Source organism: Gallinula chloropus (assembly GCF_964237585.1).
Source record: "Gallinula chloropus genome assembly, chromosome: 8".
Lineage (NCBI taxonomy): Eukaryota > Metazoa > Chordata > Aves > Gruiformes > Rallidae > Gallinula > Gallinula chloropus.
Window position 1 is genome coordinate 1558586 of NC_140093.1, and position 21124 is coordinate 1579709.

General features: G+C 52.1%; 1 protein-coding gene across 2 annotated transcripts in view; it reads right to left on the bottom strand.

The window, feature by feature from the left end:
• VEPH1 (ventricular zone expressed PH domain containing 1) overlaps positions 1-21124 on the bottom strand; it is a gene marked incomplete at its 5' end in the record, with an annotated part of 59808 nt that overhangs the window by 11906 nt on the left and 26778 nt on the right. For both annotated transcript variants that reach the window (XM_084267473.1, XM_084267474.1), the window contains 4 exons: positions 2312-2451; positions 12600-12994; positions 13869-14078; positions 20573-20796. In XM_084267473.1, coding sequence (XP_084123599.1) covers positions 2312-2451; positions 12600-12994; positions 13869-14078; positions 20573-20796 — 969 coding nt within the window. The remainder of the gene's footprint in view (positions 1-2311; positions 2452-12599; positions 12995-13868; positions 14079-20572; positions 20797-21124) is intronic.

Below are 21124 nucleotides of genomic sequence, written 5' to 3' on the forward strand. Positions count from 1 at the left end.
TGCCTCTGCTGTGCATCTCCTACGTGATCTTGCCATGAAAAAATGTGTTCACACACACTGCCAAGCAAATCTGATTCCACATATGTCACAGACCTGATTTCACAACGGGAACAATGTCCTTTGAACAAAGGTTTTTCCAGGAAGAACATTCCTTCCTCTCTCTCTGAGCGGACACCCCACCATCCTCATCGCCCTGTCTGGCACCCAACTGACCCAGACACTTCCCTCAGCCTCAACCCAGGATTTTATCTTGGCTGAGGCAATGCATTCTGTGCTTTCCCCAGTGAAGCTCTCAGAACCAGCCAGATCATTCTGTCCAAATTTAAAGGGAGCAGCAGTCAGCTCCAGGCAGCCACAAGGTCACAGCAGCCCAATTATCATACAGTTGGTTTGGTTGGAAAAGACCTTCCAGGTCACTGACTCCAACTGAATGCAGAATACATTTCATTCAGATTTATCTATTCCTGTCTAAATTACTTTAGGTTTGGCAAATCCATGAGCAGCTCCAGGAAAGGGGTTGGGAAGGGACACGGTGGGCTTGCTGGGGCAACCACAGTGGTGTCACACTGTCCCACCTGATGAAGGGAACCAAACCATCCATCCCACAGCATCAGAGAATCGTTTTAATGAATAAATCTGTGAAACTGAGCATTGCATCCACCAAATAACCTCTCTAGCCACCCCTTATGCTCATTTTCTCCCCTGTTAGTCATCACTTAGCTGCAAGACCATCCTCAGAGCGCTGCTGACATACGTGTCTCTTCTGACCACCCTCCACTAATAACTTGCTGTTCCACAGCTTCTGTCCCAGGGCTGCAAACCAGAACTGTTTCAACTGATGGGTTTAAAAAGGAAAGTGGGGCCACAGAATCCCAGACTCACAAGGTTGGAAAAGCCCTTTAAGATCATCAAGTCCAACCATTCCCATCCTGTGCCAAACCAGCTCCCTGAGCACCTCACCTCCCCTCTGTTAAACACCCCCAGGGGGTGACTCAGCCCCTCCCTGGGCAGCCTGTGCCACAGCCCCACAACTCTGCCAGGGAAGAACTTTTCCCTCCCAGCTGAGCTGACCCTGCCCTGGGGCAGCTTGAGCCCATTGCCCCTTGTCCCATCTCCTGTCCCCTGGGTGATGAAGTTCTGGATCTGCCCTGGGGAGCTGAGCAATAAGGTCCCTCTCTGAGCTTTCACTTTCATGGGATTCAGTGTCAAACAGCATGTGGAGTGACCAGCAAAAAGGGCATCAAAATACAGGAACAACTATCAGAATCTTCAGAAACTGGTCTGTTAATCTGCTGAAAACCATGTTTTTATCACCAGCCTTTCATTGAACTTACTGCTAACACCCTGTAAAGATGTTTTATGCCAAATTAATCTCTTGTATAATTTCCCAGGCTTAAATAACATCATCCCAAGGCTGAAATTAATGCCTGGTATTTAACTTAGTAATAGTGACATATCCAGTGCTTAAAAGCTTCAGGATTTTGAACAAAAGAAGAACATGAATTATCTGACACGAAACTCAAACACTCTGTGCAACACAAGAGGAATCTTGGGTTTTTTTTAATAAAACCCCCAAATAAAAGCATTTTAAGTGTTGTGTTTACAACATGTTTGCAAAGACACAGAACTGAACTGCACTGCTTTGAGCCTGGCTCCAGCATCACAAGGAGATGCTGCTGGAGGCTCCTTGGCAGGGGCAGCACTGGCACAGCTGGAGCAAGCTGGTGGGACTGCAAGGAGCAAAAGCAAAGCTATTGGAAGAGGAGCTGCAGTGGGACAGATGCAATCACTCAGCCTGGAGCAGGGAAAGCCATGGGAAAAGGGGGGGACTGGTGTTTTGGGGCAGTGTCTGAAGGAAGCAGGACCCAGCAGGGGCACGTGGGGGTGGGGACAATGGGCACTGAGTGTGGAGGAATGGGGAAGGAAAGTTCTTCAATAGGAGGGTGGTGAGACCCTGGCACAGGGTGCCTGGAGATGTAGTGGAGGCCCCATCTCTGGAGACACTCAAGGTCAGGCTTGATGGGGCTCTGAGCAACTTGCTCTAGTGATGATGTCCCTGCTCACTGCAGGGGTGGGCTGAGATGGCCTTGGAAGGTCCCTTCCCACCTCACACATTCTCTGATCCTATGATTAAACACAAGACCTTACAAACTCCAAATCACTGCCAGCTCCCCCAGTGAGCTGTGAGAAAGGGCAGGGGTCACACAGCACCAAGCACTAACAGCATTTTACAGAGGTTACCCATTAAAACCATTTCCCCCCAGTGCAAAGTCAACAAGAGAGAGGTGCCACCAGTTTGTACTGCACACACCTGCTGGAAGAGGAACATGATGTGGATCCACAGTGGGGGCTGCTGGCTGACCAGGGTGAAGCTGGATTTACTGTACAGGCAGTAGTGGCCCTTCAGGGGACAGCTGAAGAACAGCTTTGCTACACAACTCTGAACAGAATCTGGAAATAAATACACAGAAAGTTAAAATTAACTTAAAAAAAAAGACAGAAACCTACCTGTCCATCACCAGTGTATGTACAGCTGTGCTGTGCTGGGGTAGCTCAGCCTGGGACACCTTCTGTAGCGTTCAGAAGGGCACTGCCACCCTGAAATTAAACCTGGTGCTAGGGAAATTGAGTCTCTGCTGCTTTAAACCTTACATAACAATCATTCACTCTCCAAAGCCAATGGTGTGAGGCAGCCCACACCCACCTGTTCATCTTCTTCGTGCTTCCTCATGCATTTGGGATCATCACCGAGCTCAGGGAACCAGGTGGGTCTGTCAAAACTGGGCATCTCCTACTCTTTAAATAAGAGTTTGTTGGGAAAAGCATCCCATGTGTGGAAAAAGCATCCCATATTAGGAAAAAGCATCCCATATGAGGAATCAGCCATACAGGACCTGACATCCGTGGGACCCCTGCTGAGACCTGCAGGTCTGCAGGGATGGAGGAGCACAGGGCAGTGCTGTTGAAAGCTGCAGAACTTCCCCTGTGCAATAGCTTCTCCAGGAGCCAAAATGGATTTACAACACTACTGTGCACGTAGCATGTTGGTTATCTTAGAAATTCATCACCAGAAATACCCCAAAGAAGAGTGTGAGCATTCATCAGCTGATGTGCCAGCTCCTGCCCAGCACCAGGAGGCTCCCAGCACAACCCTGCTCCCCCAGCAACTGCAGCCCAAGAGTTTGGGTCCATCTGAACTTGCCCATGCAGAGATGCTCTGCCTACAGCCCAGCTCTAGGGGCTCCAGGTCCTACAAACCCTGCTGCTCATTGAGCACAGGTGCTACTAGTCTGCTGCTCATAGGTGGGTTTTACACACGAGCTGCAGGGAGCTGCAGGATTTGCAGCTGTTCCTGGAGAGGTACAACCCATGAGGGACAGGAATCCTCATACTGCAGGGGACAGTGAGACATGGTGACTCACTGAAGTCACCCACCCAGTGCAAGGGCAGCTGCTGGCAGAGCCTGTGGGCCACAGCTGCCAGCACAGCCACAGGCTTGGCAGAAAAAACCCCATGGAAAAGGAAGAGACATGGAGCTCCAGGTCCAGCTGGAGGAGAGACTGCAAGTGCATGCACAGTTATGCACTGGGAGAGGTGGGATGTGCCTGGTCATGGCTGTGACTCAGTGTCACCTGCTCCCCACCCAGGTTCTCTCCAAAAGCACAGCCTGACTCACAGTCCCAGCTCTGGGGCCCTACAGAAGGATGTAGCATCTCACCTTCTCCCTGCTCTCACACTGACTGTTGGTGCCACCCACAACCAGGTCACCTGCTGATGAAAACCCCGCAGGGGATGCCCTTGGGGCCAGGAGAGCTGTGTGCTCTGGGCCGTTCCCTGACACTGAACTCCCCGTGCTGGTTTGCACTGGGAATGGAGCCTCTGAGACACACAAGTCTGTTTTGCAAAACCCTGACCCTGACCCCTCACATTTTCTGTCCCTGGATGACCACTCATAATGGGAACAGCATGTCAGGCCTGACCTAACCAGGCTCCTTTAGTAACTGAGAACAGTGGAATCATTTTCTAGCCCCTTTGAACAGGAACAAGCAGCTGTCCAAGGGGAAAAGGCATGGGAAACAAAAGATGGAGACCCTCAGGTGATGACCTTGGTGCAAACACAGAAGAAAGCTGCACCCTCTTCACCCAGCTGGAGAACTGGGAAGGGGAGGGGAACAACCGGTCCCACCAGCTGCTGCTGTCCTGGGACACATTAAACTGGCTGAAGAGCCCATCGCCCACCTCTCTGCACCCTCCTGGCAGGGCAGGGGAGGTGGGGAGAAGGTCTCCCCTCAGCCTCCTCTTCTCCAGGCTCAACACCCCCAGCTCCCTCAGCTGCTCCTCAGAGGATTTGCCCTCCAGCCCCTTCCCCAGCCTGGTTGCCCTTCTCTGGACTCGCTCCAGGACCCCAATGTCCTTCTGATGGTGAGGAGCCCAGAACTGGACCCAGCACTCGAGCTGCAGCCTCCCCAGTGCTGAATACAGGGGCACAATCCCCTCCCCAGCCCTACTGGCCACGCTGGGTCTGACACAAGCCAGGATGCCCTTGGCCTTCCTGGCCACCCAGGCACACTGCTGGCTCATGCTCAGCCACCAGTCATCCAACACCCCCACAATTCCTAACTGCTGCAGAATAAAAAATCACCCAGGATCTAGGGAGAGATGGAAAACCCCACGAGCTGCTCAGCAAGCCAGTGTGGATGACACCGAGGAGAGTGCTGAGGCTGACACACGTGCCAAAGCAAACGTCAGCTGAAGCACTGGATCCATGCTGGCTGAGCAAAACCTGAGTTCCTGGAAAAAAGCAGCATTCATCTCTCAATGCCAACTGAAAAAAGCCTCTTAGACAGTTGCTAAACCTTTGGTATGAGATGAGTGGTTACTCGTGGCTGTTCCTGCTATGTCTGATTTGCTGAGTGTAGCAACACCTGGTAAGAAGCCAGAGCTTGTGATGAGAGGTTTTCAGTGGCTTGCAGAGAACAGCCAAGTTCAGCATGTCACAGAATCCCAGAGTTGTGGGGGTTGGGAGGGACCCCCAGAACCCATGGGGTCCAACCCCCTGCCCAAGCAGGGTCCCTAGGACAGGGCACACGGGGCGGTGTCCAGATGGGGCTGGAATCTCTCCAGAGAAGGAGACTCCACATCCCCTGGGCAGCCTGTCCGAGGGCTCCCTCACCCTCACTGGGAAGAAGTTCTTCCCCACATTGGGGGGAACTCCCTGTGCTCCAACTTGAGCCCATCACCCCTTGTCCTGTCCCCACAGACACTGCGCAGAGGCTGCCCATGGCCCCCTGGGTCCCACCCTTCAGCTATTGATCCCCATTGATCAGATCCCCTCTCAGGCTGCTTCTCTCCAGGCTGAACAGCCCCAGCTCCCTCAGCCTTTCCTCCCAGGGGAGATGCTCCAGGCCCTTCAGCATCTCTGTCCCTCCTCTGGACTCTCTCCAGGAGATCCCTGGCTGTTTGATCCCAGGGAGCCCAGCACTGGACACAACACTCCAGGTGGGGCCTGAGCAGGGCAGAGCAGCACAAATCCTTTGTACATGTTGACATATAAAAAGATGCAGCACGAGGTGCAACAGGATGGTGCAGGGAGATGATGCTACAACACCAGGTATGTGTCTTCACTGTGGAGTAAGCTCAGTGTAGGCAGGTGTGGGTGAACACACCCCACAGCCACGCTGCAGCTGTGGTACTGGTGTAAAGAACAAGCTCCTTGTGCAGCCCTGAGCCACCCCTGGGTGGGGAGAGGAGGTGCTCAGGGGTCTGGGTCAGCACAGGACAGGAACGGTTGGACTCCATGAGCTTAAAGGGCTTTTCCAACCTGGTGATTCTGGGATTCTGAGCCATGTGCTGACTTTCTCAAGACTTATGAGCTGGGGCCCAACACAAGGAAGATGTGGGGCTGTTGGAGAGGGGTCAGGGGAGCCACAGAGATGCTCAGAGGGCTGGAGCAGCTCCCCATGGAGAGAGGCTGAGGGAGCTGGGCTGGGTCAGCCTGGAGAAGAGAAGGCTGTGGGGGGACCTCACTGCAGCCTCCCAGTCCCTGAAGGGAGCAGAGGAACAGGAGGGGAATCAGCTTGTTAAAGGGCAGAGACTGGCAGGACAAGGGGATGGAGTGAAGCTGGAAGAAGGAAGGGTGAGATGAGATATTGGGGGGAAGCTCTTTACAGAAAGAGGTGCTGGAACAGGCTGCCCAGAGAGGGGGTGGGTGCCCCATCCCTGGGGGTGTTCAAGGCCAGGTTGGCTGGGGCCCTGGGCAACCTTGTGTAGCTCCAGGCCTGGAGGTTGGTGTCCCTGCCTGTGGCAGGGGGTTGGAGCTCTGGGACCCTTGGGGTCCCTGCCAACCCAGACCATTCTATGATTCTATGACGAGCACTGAAGAACAAAACCTGAGCCAAGGCATTTTGGAGCTCTGTCCATCCCTTCACACAAGCAGCTCCTCAGCTCAGCATCCCTGGGCATCGTACCCAGCTCTGCCTCACTTGGGTACATCTGCTCCATAAAGGATGAGTTCTCCTCCTTTCCCAGCCTGGCTTTGGCACAGAAGGAGAGTCTAACTAAGACAGGGAAAGGATTTGAAAGCACACAGAGTGCATGGCAGGGACTGCAAGGCACAGAACCACCCCACCATCACCGAATGCCCCAGATGGCACAGACTGATGGAGAGCCCCAAGACCCACTCCTCCAGTGGAGAAGCATTTCCATCCATCACATCTGCTGGCAAGTCCCAAGCTTCTAGCAAGAGAATAAGCAACAGCTTGTTTTTCCTACAGGAAACAAGAGAATATATGTTGCAATTTCAAAGTTCACCACTAAGTGCTTGTGCCTGGGGAAAAGAACAAAATATAAAGAGAGGAATGTCAGAAGAGCTGTTAATTGGTGTTTATTCCAGCTTAACTTGCTGGGCTAAACCAGGAGGGACACAGGCAAGTAGGTACTGAGTCACTGGTTCTGGGAACAATTAATGCATTATTTGATTTACATTGGTAAGCCTTCACTGTTAAATAAAATCCGTTAATAGGAGCAGAAGTATGCTCATAAATGTCCCAAATAGACTCAAACCCACCCATAAACATAAAGCCAGGGAATAAGAAATGGATACAACTTTTTAAATTCCAGTTTTAAGCCTTTTCCAGCTTCCTCAGTTTCCTTTGCCTGATCCCTTCAGCTTGGATTGCAGACAATAAACTTGTTTATAGGAGAAAAGGTCAGATTTTAAAGAAACCAGCTTAAAGAAATGCTGATTTATGTTGGGTTTGGGTTTTTTTTTAACACTACCAGCTCTGCATGCTGGCCATAATTTACCTGAGGTGAAATCTGTTGGATTAAGTTACACAGAAATGAATGGGGAGGGCATGACTGCACTGGGGGCTGGGCAGCCCCTACAACAAACTCCATGCAGAGTCCCAGTCCCAGGGGCAAAAGCCACGTCTGAGAACAAACAGATTATCTTAAGGTTATAAACTCCTCTGATCTCCATACCCATTACCAACAGGGCAACAAAAAGCCTCCATCACTTGGGAAGATGCAACAGGGAAACACCCACCTCTGTCACACTGTCCCATCTCCAGAAGTGCAGGCACCTTTCTGCTGCCTGTATCGATGGATGAAGCCCCAAGAGCCCATCAGGTGTGTGCTGGAAAGCAGGGTGCTGTGGAAATGTCCTGCTCCACCACTGCCTGGCTCCTCTCTGTCCATGCCACATCCCTCAGGCACCCCTGCCCAGCACCCCCAGCCTGGCAGAGGGGTGCTGGATCACCCCCCAGCCTGGCAGAGGGGTGCTGGATCACCCCACCTGCACAGTGGGCACGGGCATCTCCTGGAGGAACCCTGAGGTCCATCCTGGTGCAACTCAGCAGCTCAGAACTCCTCTGGTTTGGCTTTTCCCTGGGGGTGAGTGGGAAGACCAACCCACCAGGAATCCCCCAGCTACCAGGTACAGCACATGTGGAGAGCAGCCCCTTTGAAGGGCTGGTTCCAGCTTAGGTGCAAACACAGGATTTGCTGTCATCACACACGTGAGGGCAGCAGGTTAGAACCACATCCATGTTCCTGCCATGCTCCCCACCGCCCTGGGAGCTTCCCCACAGCCTGATGATGCACAGCAGCCTCCCTGGGATGGAGTGAGCACTGCCCCACTCACTGCCAGCCCTCACACTGGGGATGCATCTCAAACACCAGCCCTGCAGAATAAAATGCTGACTAATTATTGATATCTTATTTTGACCTCACCTGGAATATTGTGTCCAGTTCTGGGCTCCCTGGGATCAAAGAGACAGGGATCTCCTGGAGAGAGTCCAGTGGGGCTATGGGGATGCTGAAGGGCCTGGAGCATCTCACAGGGGTGAGGAAAGGCTGAGTGAGCTGGGGCTGTTCAGCCTGGAGAGAAGCAGCCTGAGAGGGGATCTGATCAATGGCCTAGCAGCAGCAGAGCTGATCTCTGGAAACACTGGCCTGAGCCTGTGCAACTTTGTGGTCCCACTGAAGGAGCAGAGGGTCCATCTGTTCCCCATCAACGTCTGGCTCGTGGAATGCTGGAATTTCTCAGCCCGGTGCAGGGTGAGCGCTGCAGGGGAGCCACGAGCTTTTCCATCATCTGGAGCCCATTATCCCTCAGAACAGCATAAAACATAACAACCACCAGATCTGAGGCCATGTACTGCAACCTGTTCCCCCCGTTGCCTCCCCTCCTTGCAGTGCTCCCCCATTAATCCCCTCAGAGGTCTCCTGGCTGGATTTCCTCCTGCCAAGCACGGAGGAGCCAGGACTGAGTCGCCACCATAAACCAGTGAGACTGTTGCTCACTGGGTGGCACCGTGTTTGGAATGCAGCTTCAGTGACCAAGGGCTGAACTGGATCTTCCTGGGCTCTGTCCTTTCAATCACAGAGTGGTGGAATCACTGGGGTTGGGAGAGACCTTGAAGATCACCGAGTCCAAGCACAGCCTGACCCTGCCCAGCCCACCTCTAGACCATGTCCCCAAGCACATCCACTCACCTTTTAAACCCCTCCAGGGATGGGGACTCCACCACCTCCCTGGGCAGCCTGTTCCCAACACCTGACAGCCCTTTCAGTGCAGAAATTCTCCCTGATATCCAACCTAAATCTCCCCTGGTGCAGTTTGAAACCATTTCCTCTCATCCTATGGCTTGTCACCTGAGAGAAGAGACTGACCCCCACCTCTCTACCCCCTCCTTGTGGGTAGCTGTAGAGAGTGATGAGGTCTCACCTCAGCCTCCTTTTCTTAAGGCTAAAAAGCCCCAGCTCCCTCAGCTGCTCCTCACAGGACTTGTGCTCCAGACCCTTCCCCAGCCCTGTCACCCTCCCCTGGACAGGCTCCAGCATCTCAACATCCCTCCTGTAGCAAGGGGCCCAGGACTGGACCCAGCATTCAAGGCACAGCCTCACCAGAGCTGAGTACAACAGACCCATCACCTCCCTGCTCCTGATGGTCACACCGTTCCTGACACAGGCCAGGATGCCATTGGCCTTCCTGGCCACACTGCTGGCTCATGTCCAGCCAGCTGCCCACCAGCACCCCCAGGTCCTTCTCCTCCAGGGAGCTCTGCAGTCACTGCCCCAGGCCTGTAGTGCTGCCTGGGGTTACTGTGACCATGGTGCAGGACCTGGCACTGGACCTTGTTGAACCCCAACAGATACAGGTGAATCCTCCAGCACCCTCCACACACCCCATCAGATGCTTTCTCTCCCATAGCTTGGTTGACACTCAATGCTCTGACATGTCAGCATTACCAGTGGCATCTTTAGCCCAATTATCTCAAGAGCAAGTAGAACTGGAGTGGGAAACAAGGACCTGCCCTCCAGTTGTAGCTGAACCCAGGCTTGTGCCTGGGAAGCATCCGACCCCAGCCTCTCCCCAAGGCAGGACACACACAGCCATGCCTGTGACCCACCATCCCTCTGTGCCTGGGAAACAAGGAGAACAACTCAAAAATCATCCACTGTGGGGTTTGAAGGTGAGAGCCAGCCAGGAGAGCAGGTGGAGCTGGCCAACTCAAGGGCCCTGTGCTGCATGCAGGGGTAGTTGAGGCTAAGGCAGGTGAAACAGGTCTCTCATCTTTCCCCTGAGCCCTTGGAAGCAGCCTGAGAGCAACACCAGCCCTCCCTCCCCAAGGGCATCCCTGGGAAGCAGAAAGGCTGGAGGACCTTTCAGACAGCACCTACTGCATCTGGTGGAGAAAACACAAATGCAACGTGGGGGGCCTTGACCATGGGGTCTTGTTCTTAATCACTGAGACCCCAGCTGCACTGAGGCAGTGGAAATCCTCCTGCCTGAAAAGCAGTAACAAAGCCCAGGAGCATTCAGGAAATTAGAGATGTGCAAGTCTGGGATGCTGCCATCTGCAAGGTCCTGTAGGTAGGGAGGATATAAGACCACCAACCACCTGGCAAAACATGGGCAGATGTCATCACAAGGTATCTATAGTTCTCAATAATTCTTGTCCATTTGCTTTTCTGTTGTGTGCCAAGCACAGAACTGAACGTCCTCTCCCTCCGTGCAAGGCAGTGACTCTGTTTGGGGAAAACCTCAGGAGCCTCCTGCTTTCATCCCTCCTGCCCCTGGTATTGAGCAATGAGCAGTTCACCCAGCACGTCCCAGAAGTTACACATCACTGTCACCAGAGAACGGAGTGTGAGCTTCCCTCTAAGGAAGCAGAGTCTGGCCCAGCTCTACTCAGAGGTCTCACAACCAGCACGAACACGCTGCTGGGAGAGGCTGGGAGCCCGTGGCTGACACAGGGGCACGTGGGGGGACTCGCACCCTCTGATGTTGGCACATGGCAGCGCTCCCTGCAACGCCTTCTGCTGCTGCTGCCCCAGAGCTCCCTGTTCTGGGTGCTGCCGCCCCAGAGCGCCCTGTTTTGGGTGCTGCTGCCCCAGAGCGCCCTGTTCTGGGTGCTACTGCCCCAGAGCTCCCTGCTTTGGGTGCTACTGCCCCAAGAGCTCCCTGTTCCGGGTGCTACTGCCCCAGAGCTCCCTGTTCTGGGTGCTACTGCCCCAGAGCTCCCTGTTCCGGGTGCTGCTGCCCCAGAGCTCCCTGTTCCGGGTGCTGCTGCCCCAGAGCTCCCTGGTTTGGGTGCTGCTGCCCCAGAGCTCCCTGGTTTGGGTGCTGCTGCCCCAGAGCTCCCTGGTCTGGGTGCTGCTGCCCCAGAGCTCCCTGCTTTGGGTGCTGCTGCCCCAGAGCTCCCTGCTTTGGGTGCTGCCGCCCCAGAGCTCCCTGCTTTGGGTGCTGCCGCCCCAGAGCTCCCTGTTCTGGGTGCTGCCGCCCCAGAGCTCCCTGTTCTGGGTGCTGCCGCCCCAGAGCTCCCTGTTCTGGGTGCTACTGCCCCAGAGCGCCCTGTTCTAGGTGCTACTGCCCCAAAGTGCCTATCTTTTCCTATTTTCCACAGGTTACCTATGAATTTTCCAGCTCAAGCTACTACAGAACCAACACAAAATTAGAAAATATCAATATTCCCAGTTGGCTAACTTTTGGGGTTTTTTCCCCCCATTTTCTAAACATCTCATTTGAGAAGCAAACCAGCTACATCTGAGGGCGCCTCTGTAGTGTGCAGGAATCACAGAAGGCCAGTCACCACAGGGCTTCTGATGGAGCACTTTATGTAATATCTGAAATATTAACCCAGCTCCGAGCCAGGCTGCATTTCTTCACCACATGGAGAATGAGTCACATAAATCTCCTGCTCAGCACATGTGTCCCCGCTCAAAGAATTTCCCTAAGAATGTTAGTGGAGGATTTTCAGGAAATTACAAGGGTTTGGATGATTTCAGAGAGAGTCACGTGCCCAGAACATACCATCACAGGGGCTGCAGAAAGGAAGCTGAGCAATGCATTTCAAAACAGGCAGCGTGTTGTCCTGGATCAAGGTGAGGTCAGAGCATTCAGCACTTCAAAAGCCACCTTGTTCTCCCTCCTGTTTCCACCCTGATTTTATGAATCAAAAATGTCACCGTTCATTCTGCCAAACAGCTATTCTAAACAGTAAGCCTGGAATGTAAGGTATTTAGGAAATTCTCTGGAAAAAGAATCTTTTACAGTATATATAGAGATACCCCTTTTAGAAGTAGAAACTGTTTTTTGATGTCTTGACCATTGGGAAGAGTCAAACCACACAGGTTTTATCAGCAGAGTGGCAGGGGGTTGGACCCGATGAGCTCTGGAGGTCCCTTCCCACCCCTAAGATTCTATGATCCTTTCCAGGGAGCTGGGTTTTGTTCCCTGTGACAGCCAAAAAGCACATCAACCTTCATGGGAGGCTGGGACAGGTGAGGGTTGTCCCTTCCCACCCCTAAGATTCTATGATCCTTTCCAGGGAGCTGGGTTTTGTTCCCTGTGACAGCCACAAGGCACATCAACCTTCATGGGAGGCTGGGACAGGTGAGGGCTGTGCTGCATCCCAGAAGGAAACCACAACAGCCCTTGAAGATTTCCAACCCCTGCAATTCATGAGCAATGCTGTTTCCTAACACCAGTGTCCCTCTCCATCCCCAAGCTCTGTGCTGGAGGATCTCTGCTACCCCTTTGCTTGGAGCCCAAGAGGACTTACAGCGCAGTGTGAAAGGCTCAGACCTCTTACCTTCAATAACACACTCATCAGGGACAGGGATTTTCCGCCCCATCTCCATGGCATAAGCTTTCACTTGGCCCAGGTTTTCCTTCAAGTGCAAGTAGAGCTTGTCCTGACATTCCATGGGGCTCACCACTGCCTCTGTGCTTCCCCTGAGGGCCTTTTCTGCAGGAGGTTCTGCCAAACCTGCTGCTTCTGTGCAATCCACGCTCCGGTGTGACACCAAAGAAGTCCCCAGCTGCATTGCTTCAGCACCCACACTACAGGGCAGCGTGTCGTTGTCTTGGGTAAGGTAGATCTCTGTGAAGGACGTGCCAGGAGTCATCTCCCCATCCTCCTCGTCCTGCCCGCTCTCTGAGCTTACCCCCTTCATGCGAACAGCGTGCAAGGCAAGGCTTTTGGACCTGGAAGGTGATCAAGAAGAGGAGAGACGGTTTGGAACAGAGGTAGGACACAAAAAGCACCCCAACATGTTCTCTTCTGAGTTATCTCCATGCAGATGGTTCAGAGAGGAGAGCGTGGGGCTCGCTTGGGCCAGGGGCAAGAATCGTTTGGCAAACACACGTTTCACAAGCCAAACTGAAGCCACAGCTTTAACAGGCAAATGAAACTCAGTAATATCCATATATCCCAACATCTGCATGCCATGGAGGGAGCTAGGCAGCCTGTCTGCAAGAAGCACATCAGCCCAGGACTGGAGTATGGGCTTTATTGGTCACATCATAAAAGTGCCATCCAGAGGCTGTGTAACCAAACCCAGCCTGCGGTTCCTCGCTGCACTGAGGATGAAGCTAAGCCTCTGGGAAGGGAGGAAGGGTAGAGCTGAAGGGACTGGAAGGGCAAGTACTGAAGGAGGAAGAGGACCCTCTGCCACAAAGCTGCAGCCTCAGGACAGCATGGGTGCAGAGTGCTGTCAGAGCCCTTCTCCCTCCCAGGAGAGCCACGCTCATCCCACACAGCCCACGGGCAGAATCCCATTCAAACACTGGGCATGTGATGTTAGCAGCAACCTGGGAAAGGTCTCTGCATCTTCCACTCTGGTAATATCTCCATGCAAACACTGTCCCATCCCTTGGGCTGGTTTAGGGCACAGGAGAGACTACAGAAATAATTTAGAGGCATTATATCCAGCCTGTGAATTCATACAAAGCTTGGTGCAAATCAGACTCACGATGCCCAGAGGGACCAAGAAACAGACCAAACTCCCCATGTTTGGTTAAAGTTTCATTACAAAGCTGATATCCATGAAAGCCCCTCACACGTTTCACAGAGCCATACCTGTTAAACCTCATATCCCTCCTTTCTTCTTTGGAAACCTGGCCTAAGCTGTACCTCCGTGCTGAGCCAGGAGTACTGCTGTCGACGTGTATTTTCTCTTCAAAAGCCTGTATTTTAACTTGAAGCTTTTCATCTTCTTCATTTCCATTCATAACAGATTTTAAATCATCCAGGGGTACAGGTGGTTCTGCTCTGGCCTCATTTTCCACCCTAAGGAAGCAGAAGGCAGAGATTTAACCCTGGCACACAGTGCTCACAGTGATGCTGATCTTTCAGCAGAGATTCTCTTAGAAGACAATGAATCATTTCCAAAATTTCTACATCAATGCCTCTGCCAGGCTCATCCCAAACACTGAAGGTCTCACACAGCACCACATCCTAAACTGCACGTGATGTCTGTGCACAAGTGAACCCCAACTCTTTCCCTGACAGGACCCCAGCAAGGCTTTCCAGCTGAACCTCAGCCACCCTCTCTGCTTGCTAAACAGGGCCTTATGGCACTGTTCTCCTAAACCAGGCACTGAGCTAACCACAGCGTTTATAGAGGTCTGTGGTTTGAAAGCTCTGACCAAGGGACATGCAGTTCCTACTGAAAAATGTCTCTGCAAACTCAGCAGGTGGGCAGGGACGAGCTCAGGAGAGCAGCCAAAGAGCAAGAGAATCTCAAGGGTTAAAATGAACATGTACAGCTGCAGGGGATGCTGGTTGATTTTTGTTAGGCTGATCTTAGGCTACATAAGCTTTTAATGCAAAATTCAATGATAACTTTACATTCAATTGGAGGGGAGCTGCTAATCTTAAAGGACAAAGAGAAACCTGCTGTGAGATGTGCTGCTGGGAACCATTTCCCTTCCAGTGATGAAAATACCCTGTGACCAGTGAAAGGTGCTGCCTTGTCAGAGGCCCAGCAGTGGGGCAGGAGTTGCTACCAGCCAAAGCCCCATGGCATGGAGGAAACTCTCCATGGAAGGGTCCTGGTCCCACCACCCAACCCTGGGCACCGAAACCTAAACTTGGGGAATCCACACTCTCCCTTGAAGAAGCTGCTTGGCCTTTGTGTGGGAGCAGGACTAGTTTCCCAGGAGACCAACAGCACTCAGCAGCTTCTCTGGGGAGGTGCCTTCTGCTGGGGGTTATATGTCCCCATCTCACTCCTGCCAAGACACAGCACCTGGGCCAGAGAGTCATGACAGCATTTCAAAGAGAATTAAGGGGCACTTGACAGCATTTGTTCTCTGGAAGCAGCTTGTTTTGCTCCTATTCCTTCCCTTGTTTTTTCCCCCTGATGAGCAAACATCTGAATAGCTTATTCCATAAAACATGGACATGGAAAGCCACAAATGAGAGTTTTAACCCAGCGCCTTCAGAGTCTCAGCAAGTCACACTCACAGTCGGGAAGCCCATTAAAACCTCCCAAAGTCTTCAAATAACCAACTGTGGAAACAAAGAGCAAACACTGCATCACAAAATGCACTTTTTCATTTGCTTTGATAAAGGCAGCTCAGGATCTGTCTCAGGGGAGTTGGCCAGTTTTGTCTTGTTTTGGTTTTAATTTAGGCAAGATCTCATAATACATTAACGCTGCAGAACACTCTGGAAGAAAAATACTGATAATAATTCTTCTGTAATAAAGAACCTTGGTGTGACCTTTCCTAACAAATCTTTCGGGAGATGTGGGACAAGATTTAATTTATTAGAAAGCTGTCACTCCAACATAACTCTCAACACTGCTCTCATTGTGGGAGCCAAGCACTAAGGAAACAGTCTGGTACATACATCTAACCCATGTAAAGCCCCCTGGCTACAGAGAGGGGATTGATGGACTGATGGGGTTTATGAATGACAGGCCCAAACCAGAAGCCTCCATGATGTTTGGAAGGAAAAAAGGCCTTTTAGAACAGCACCTTTTTGTCCAGTGTTCTCCTCTTGAGCTCTGATGGCTTCAGGAAGGATGTATGAGAAAATGCTTCTGCTAAAGAAACACGTAAATGAGTCTTTAAATGTTAATGAATCTTACCCATCAAGGCACACAGGGCTTGTTGTTGCTGGATGCTCAGGATTTTTGACCCAGCCAGTGCCTGGGATGTTGGGGAGAACTTCAAGCCCTGCGCTCAGCCCTGGCCATGCCCCAGAGGGACCGCTCATCCTCCTGCACACCCGCTGCTCTGTGCTCACATCCACTCCCAGGAGGCCAAAAGCACAGAGCCCAAGTGAAAGGCTCGGCTCAGCCTCCACCCCGCGCCCGACGGGACGCCTGGCAGGCCTCTGCTGCTGGGCTCCCCTTCCAGCAACAGCAAAATAAACCATTGTTTGAAATCTTGGCAAGGGACGTTCGGTACATTGCTGAGGTTGCTGGAGCGGGATCAGTTTACACCAAAGCTCAGGCTGTTCTTGAGAGGAAGAGGATGCACAGACCTATTGAGAAATCCTGAGGACCTGGCCTGTGAAGGCGGCGTGATGGCACCCACCCTGCCTCTGCTTTTAAACTCTCTGTACAAAGAGATCTAAATATACAGGCCCACGAGTCAAGAGCGCTATGACAATCCAAAGAGCTTTTCTCCAGACCACCAGCACCGTTCTCACCATCACCAGTCCAGTGCCTAAAGCTGGGAAGAGACTGAACACCAGTGGGAGCTGCTGAAAAGACACTTGAGATGGGGCTGCTTCCAGGGCTCAGCTCGGTGGGGATGGAGCCAACGTGAAGGCACCAAGAACGGGTCATTGCACAGATGTGGGCACCTCCTCAAACGCCACAAGCACAGATCTGAAGGCAGGAAGTGGTGGGTAGTGATAGGGATCCCAAAAACTCCAGTTCACAACTGGGAAGCTCATTAAGAGCACCCAAATGTTCCCAGATCATGGAAACATCACTGGCCAGGCAACGTTCAAGGCTGACGTACTGGAGGGAGCTGGAGGCTCCATCCTCCAGCACTTCACACGTGGTGCTGCCCACAGGGTGCTTGTGGAGGAGACCAGATGGGTTTACTACCTGATGCTGGTGGACACAGGCAGCTGCCACAGGGGTGCTGCTCCCGAGGGCCAGGCAGGACACACAGCACCAAGGGGAGAGGATGCTTTGAGTGGACAGGCTTCTTGGTGCCTGCAGTGAACCAAATCACACTACAACCCCCTTGCAATGCAGAGGGAAGTGTTGGATGCTACCCCAGCTCCCTTCTCCACTGAAAATGTTGATTTAGAAGAGGACAAACGCTATAGAAAATGAAAGGCCAAATGAAGGACAAATGAATGCTTGATGATGCCATGTGTTTGACCTATCCTCTCCTTTAAGGAGAAGAGGTAATTTCCTCCAACACCAAACACAAGAGCGAGTAGTACCAGTATAGCCTGTCATGCTCAGCTCTTACCCAGGAGGTCTTGGAGGTGTCATTACCTTTTCTTTCTTGCTTTCCTTCCTTTTTTGCCTTCTTTTAATTGACTGGGCTATACTTCTAGGTCAGAATAGTCCATTAAAACCTTCTGTGTTCTTAAAAAGCACCTCTGAGCCTGAGTAACTTGCAACAGAACGGGGCAACATGGTTTTGATTATCCTCTGCACTAACTGCATGTAAAATGCCCTGTGCCAAACAGCTCCAAGCCAGCCATCGCTCCGGAGAAATCAGCTTCTTGTGTAAACACATGATGCTGGAAGGAATGGTTATAATCCAGCCACACATTTTAAAGGCCTGTTTTCCTTTCCCAGCATAAATACTCCGGATTGCTGCCCTTTCAGAAAGCACTGGAGTTCAGGAACTGCAGCAGCTCCAGAGGGTATTTCCATGTCAACATCCATACTGGTCCCGCTCAGGCTAGCACAAGTCAGGAGAAACCCCTCTTAAAAATCAGTAACAAGCCCTAAGTTTAGCTTTAACTTCTGCTTCAATCTCTATTTTCAGGTCCTTCCCACTGCAGACAGAAGGCCAACCTCTCTGCCCTTCCTTAAAGTGGGATGAACTCTGAGCAGCTCCACTGCAGCCCTGGGAGAAGGTGGGTTTGTTCTGCATCACCTGCCCCAACAGGTTTCCCTTCAGAGCCTGATCCCACAGTGGCTTTTATATCCCAAGGGCACTAGCTGCATTCTCCCTTGCTCATACACAAGGCTACGTTCAAGCTCTTCACTCAGAGGCAAAGGCAACTCAAAGGAACAAACCACCAAAGTTCTGTCTGTTCCTGCTCATTGCAATTTAGTAGAGTGGGGGTTTCTTTTTCTGAAGGAAAATAAGGATGTTTTCTGAAAAATCCACAGCAAAATATTATTGTTTCCTCCTTTCTCCTCCCCCAGACTCCCCACCCAAACAGCAGTTTGCATTATAACCACACTCAGGCTGACAAAGAAGCTTCCACTCCTCAGCAAGGCAAGTCCTTCACAGAGGGGAATTTTAGAGCTAAATAGGGGAGCACAGCAGCAACACTCAAAAGAAAACCTTTCCTTGCTGTCTGCTCCTTTCTATCTCCTCTAGAGTTAAATGCTAAGCACAGAAGATAGCAAGGAATAGTAATATCACAACATTTCAGGAGATAAAGCTGGTTTTCTGCCATGAATGAAGGGACTGTGATGGGCTATGGGAATAATTAACTGCTCTTTGTTACTGGATCCTGAATTCCTGTCCCATGCTACTGCAGTTCCTGGCATACAGGACATCCTTCTGTCCCCAGTGACAGCTGGCATGCTGTTCTTCACAGCCCAGCTACGTTGGCTCAGAAAATGCACAAGTTGTTTCATGTTCTACCTCTGGTCACAGAATCCCAGGCTGGGCTGGGTTGGGAGGGACCCCAAGCATCACAGAGCCCCAACCCCCTGCCACAGGCAGGGACACCAACCTCCAGGCCTGGAGCTACACAAGGTTGCCCAGGGCCCCAGCCAACCTGGCCTTGAACACCCCCAGGGATGGGGCACCCACCCCCTTCTCTGGGCAGCCCCTTCCAGCCCCTCACCACTCTCTCTGCAAAGAACTTCCCCCTAATACCTAATTTAAACCTTCCTTCCTCCAGCTTCACTCCATCCCCCTTGTCCTGCCATTATCTACCCTTTAAAAAAATTGATTCCCCCCCTGAATCAACTTTTTCACTCTCTCTGAGCTGAGGTTTCTGCTTCCATGTGAAGCTGGGACGTTTCTGGTCACAGGAGGAACCACACCAGGGTTCCTCTCCTTCCCCATCTTTCCCTCTCTCCAGGGTACCGCTTGTTTCTCAAGTGACCTCAATGTTTTGGCTCCCCCTCTACAAGCCTGTCTCTGAGGTTATCCCTCATGGTTATGAGTTTTCTGACATCTGTGTTAAATTTGATCACAGAATTGCCAGTCCTTTGTGCCCTCTTGACTTCTTTCAGTATACCAGTGCTAATCACAAGCATCTCCCTAATTAAAAGTGACTACCACCCTATATTTAATCAGCACATTCTTACCATGCTGAATGCAGCAACACCCCCAACGCTCCAGCCTGAGGACACAGGTTTAAAAGCAGCTGAGCAGAACATCTTTTTGGCCAAGCTTGAGAAAGTTTCTGTCAGACTTTTTTTAGCAAACCTGTACCAGGGAGCTGCTGCCCCAGTCATCGTTCTCATCAGCTCCAGTGACACCTTCTAGTATAAACTCGATTACAGTGGCATAACCTGACTGTGCTGATTTATTTGTGACTGAATTAAGCTTTTTAGATCACCCACTCAGCCTTCTTCCTATTTGTTAAGTGCTGAGGTCTGAGCAGCTTCTTCATTCCTCAGCACCAAGGGGTGGGATTTCTGTGGTATGATGTTCAGAGGTCGTGCTGCCGGGTAGCGTGAAGCGGGTGCCCGCAGAGCACAGCCTACAGCCCCCACTGCCACCCTTCAGTTACTGATTGCTGCTGTAGTGTCGCTCACCCTCACCCTTGCAGCTGAAATGCACCCCTCAAGCTACTTCTACAAGCCTGTCAACTGTTTTGGGTGCTCACCCAACCCCGTAAATCACGCAGTCCAGTGGCTGAGTGAGCACATACTGGAACGATGCAAGAGATTGAGATTGACTTGAAACGGCCACAGAGCAACTCAAGAGAGACACAGGACCTGTGACTGAGCCAACTGCTCATTCGTGACAACGTGGTCCCTCTCTGCTCTGCCCTTGGGAGGTCCCAGCTGGAGTCCTGTGTCCAGAGCTGGGGCCCCAGTACAAGGAAGGTGTGGGACTGTTGGAGAGGGGTCAGAGGAGCCACGGAGATGCTCAGAGGGCTGGAGCAGCTCCCCTAGGGAGAGAGGCTGAGGGAGCTGGGCTGGGTCAGCCTGGAGAAGAGAAGGCTGTGGGGGGACCCCACTGCAGCCTTCCAGTCCCTGAAGGGAGCAGAGGAACAGGAGGGGAATCAGCTTGTTAAAGAGCAGAGACTGGCAGGACAAGGGGAAATTGATTAAAGCTAAAGGAAGGAAGGTTTAAATTGGATATTAGGGTGAAGTTCTTTGCAGAGAGAGTGGTGAGGGGCTGGAACAGGCTGCCCAGAGAAGGGGTGGGTGCCCCATCCCTGGGGGTGTTCAAGGCCAGGTTGGCTGGTGCCCTGGGCAACCTTGTGTAGCTCCAGGCCTGGAGGTTGGTGTCCCTGCCTGTGGCAGGGGGTTGGGGCTCTGTGATCCTCGGGGTCCCTTCCAACCCTGACCATTCTATGATTCTATGAACATGCACTGACACTGCCTCACAGAGCCATGGAGATGCCTGCAGCTCTACCACACAAAACCTGAGCTTTACCTGGCTCCCGACACGTTGTTGTTGTTCTCCAGCTGTCGGACCAGGAGCTTGGCTATGGCAGAGAAGCTGTTGCTCATGCGGTAGATGTCTCTGCTCTGGGTGCCCAAGATGCTCGAGAAGGTGTCGGTGAGACTCTTGATTTCCAGCAGGAGAATATGGTGAAAGGAGTGCTCCATGTTGGCCAGCTGGCTCACCAAGTACATCAGGCACACCCTGGCTTGCTCCTAGACAACACGAGGAGATAAGAGCAAGTTGAAACTAAGTCATCAGTCGTTTGCTTTTGCCAGGGAGGTTGGTGGGCACAGGTTATGGGTGGGGAACAGGAGCTACCCCATGATAACCCACAAGAAGGCATCTGCATCAAACAAAGTTGGTATTTGTGTACTCCTGACATTACTTTGTTCCTCTCAGTATCACCAAGCCCTGCCTGACTGCAGCCCACATTGTCTGCTCCTCAAACCAAGAGGCAGAGTCTCCAAATCCTCTCCGAAGGGTCCTGCATCGCTCTGGGCTGGTACATCAGCCTGGCTCAGAGATTAGAGCACCAGCAGC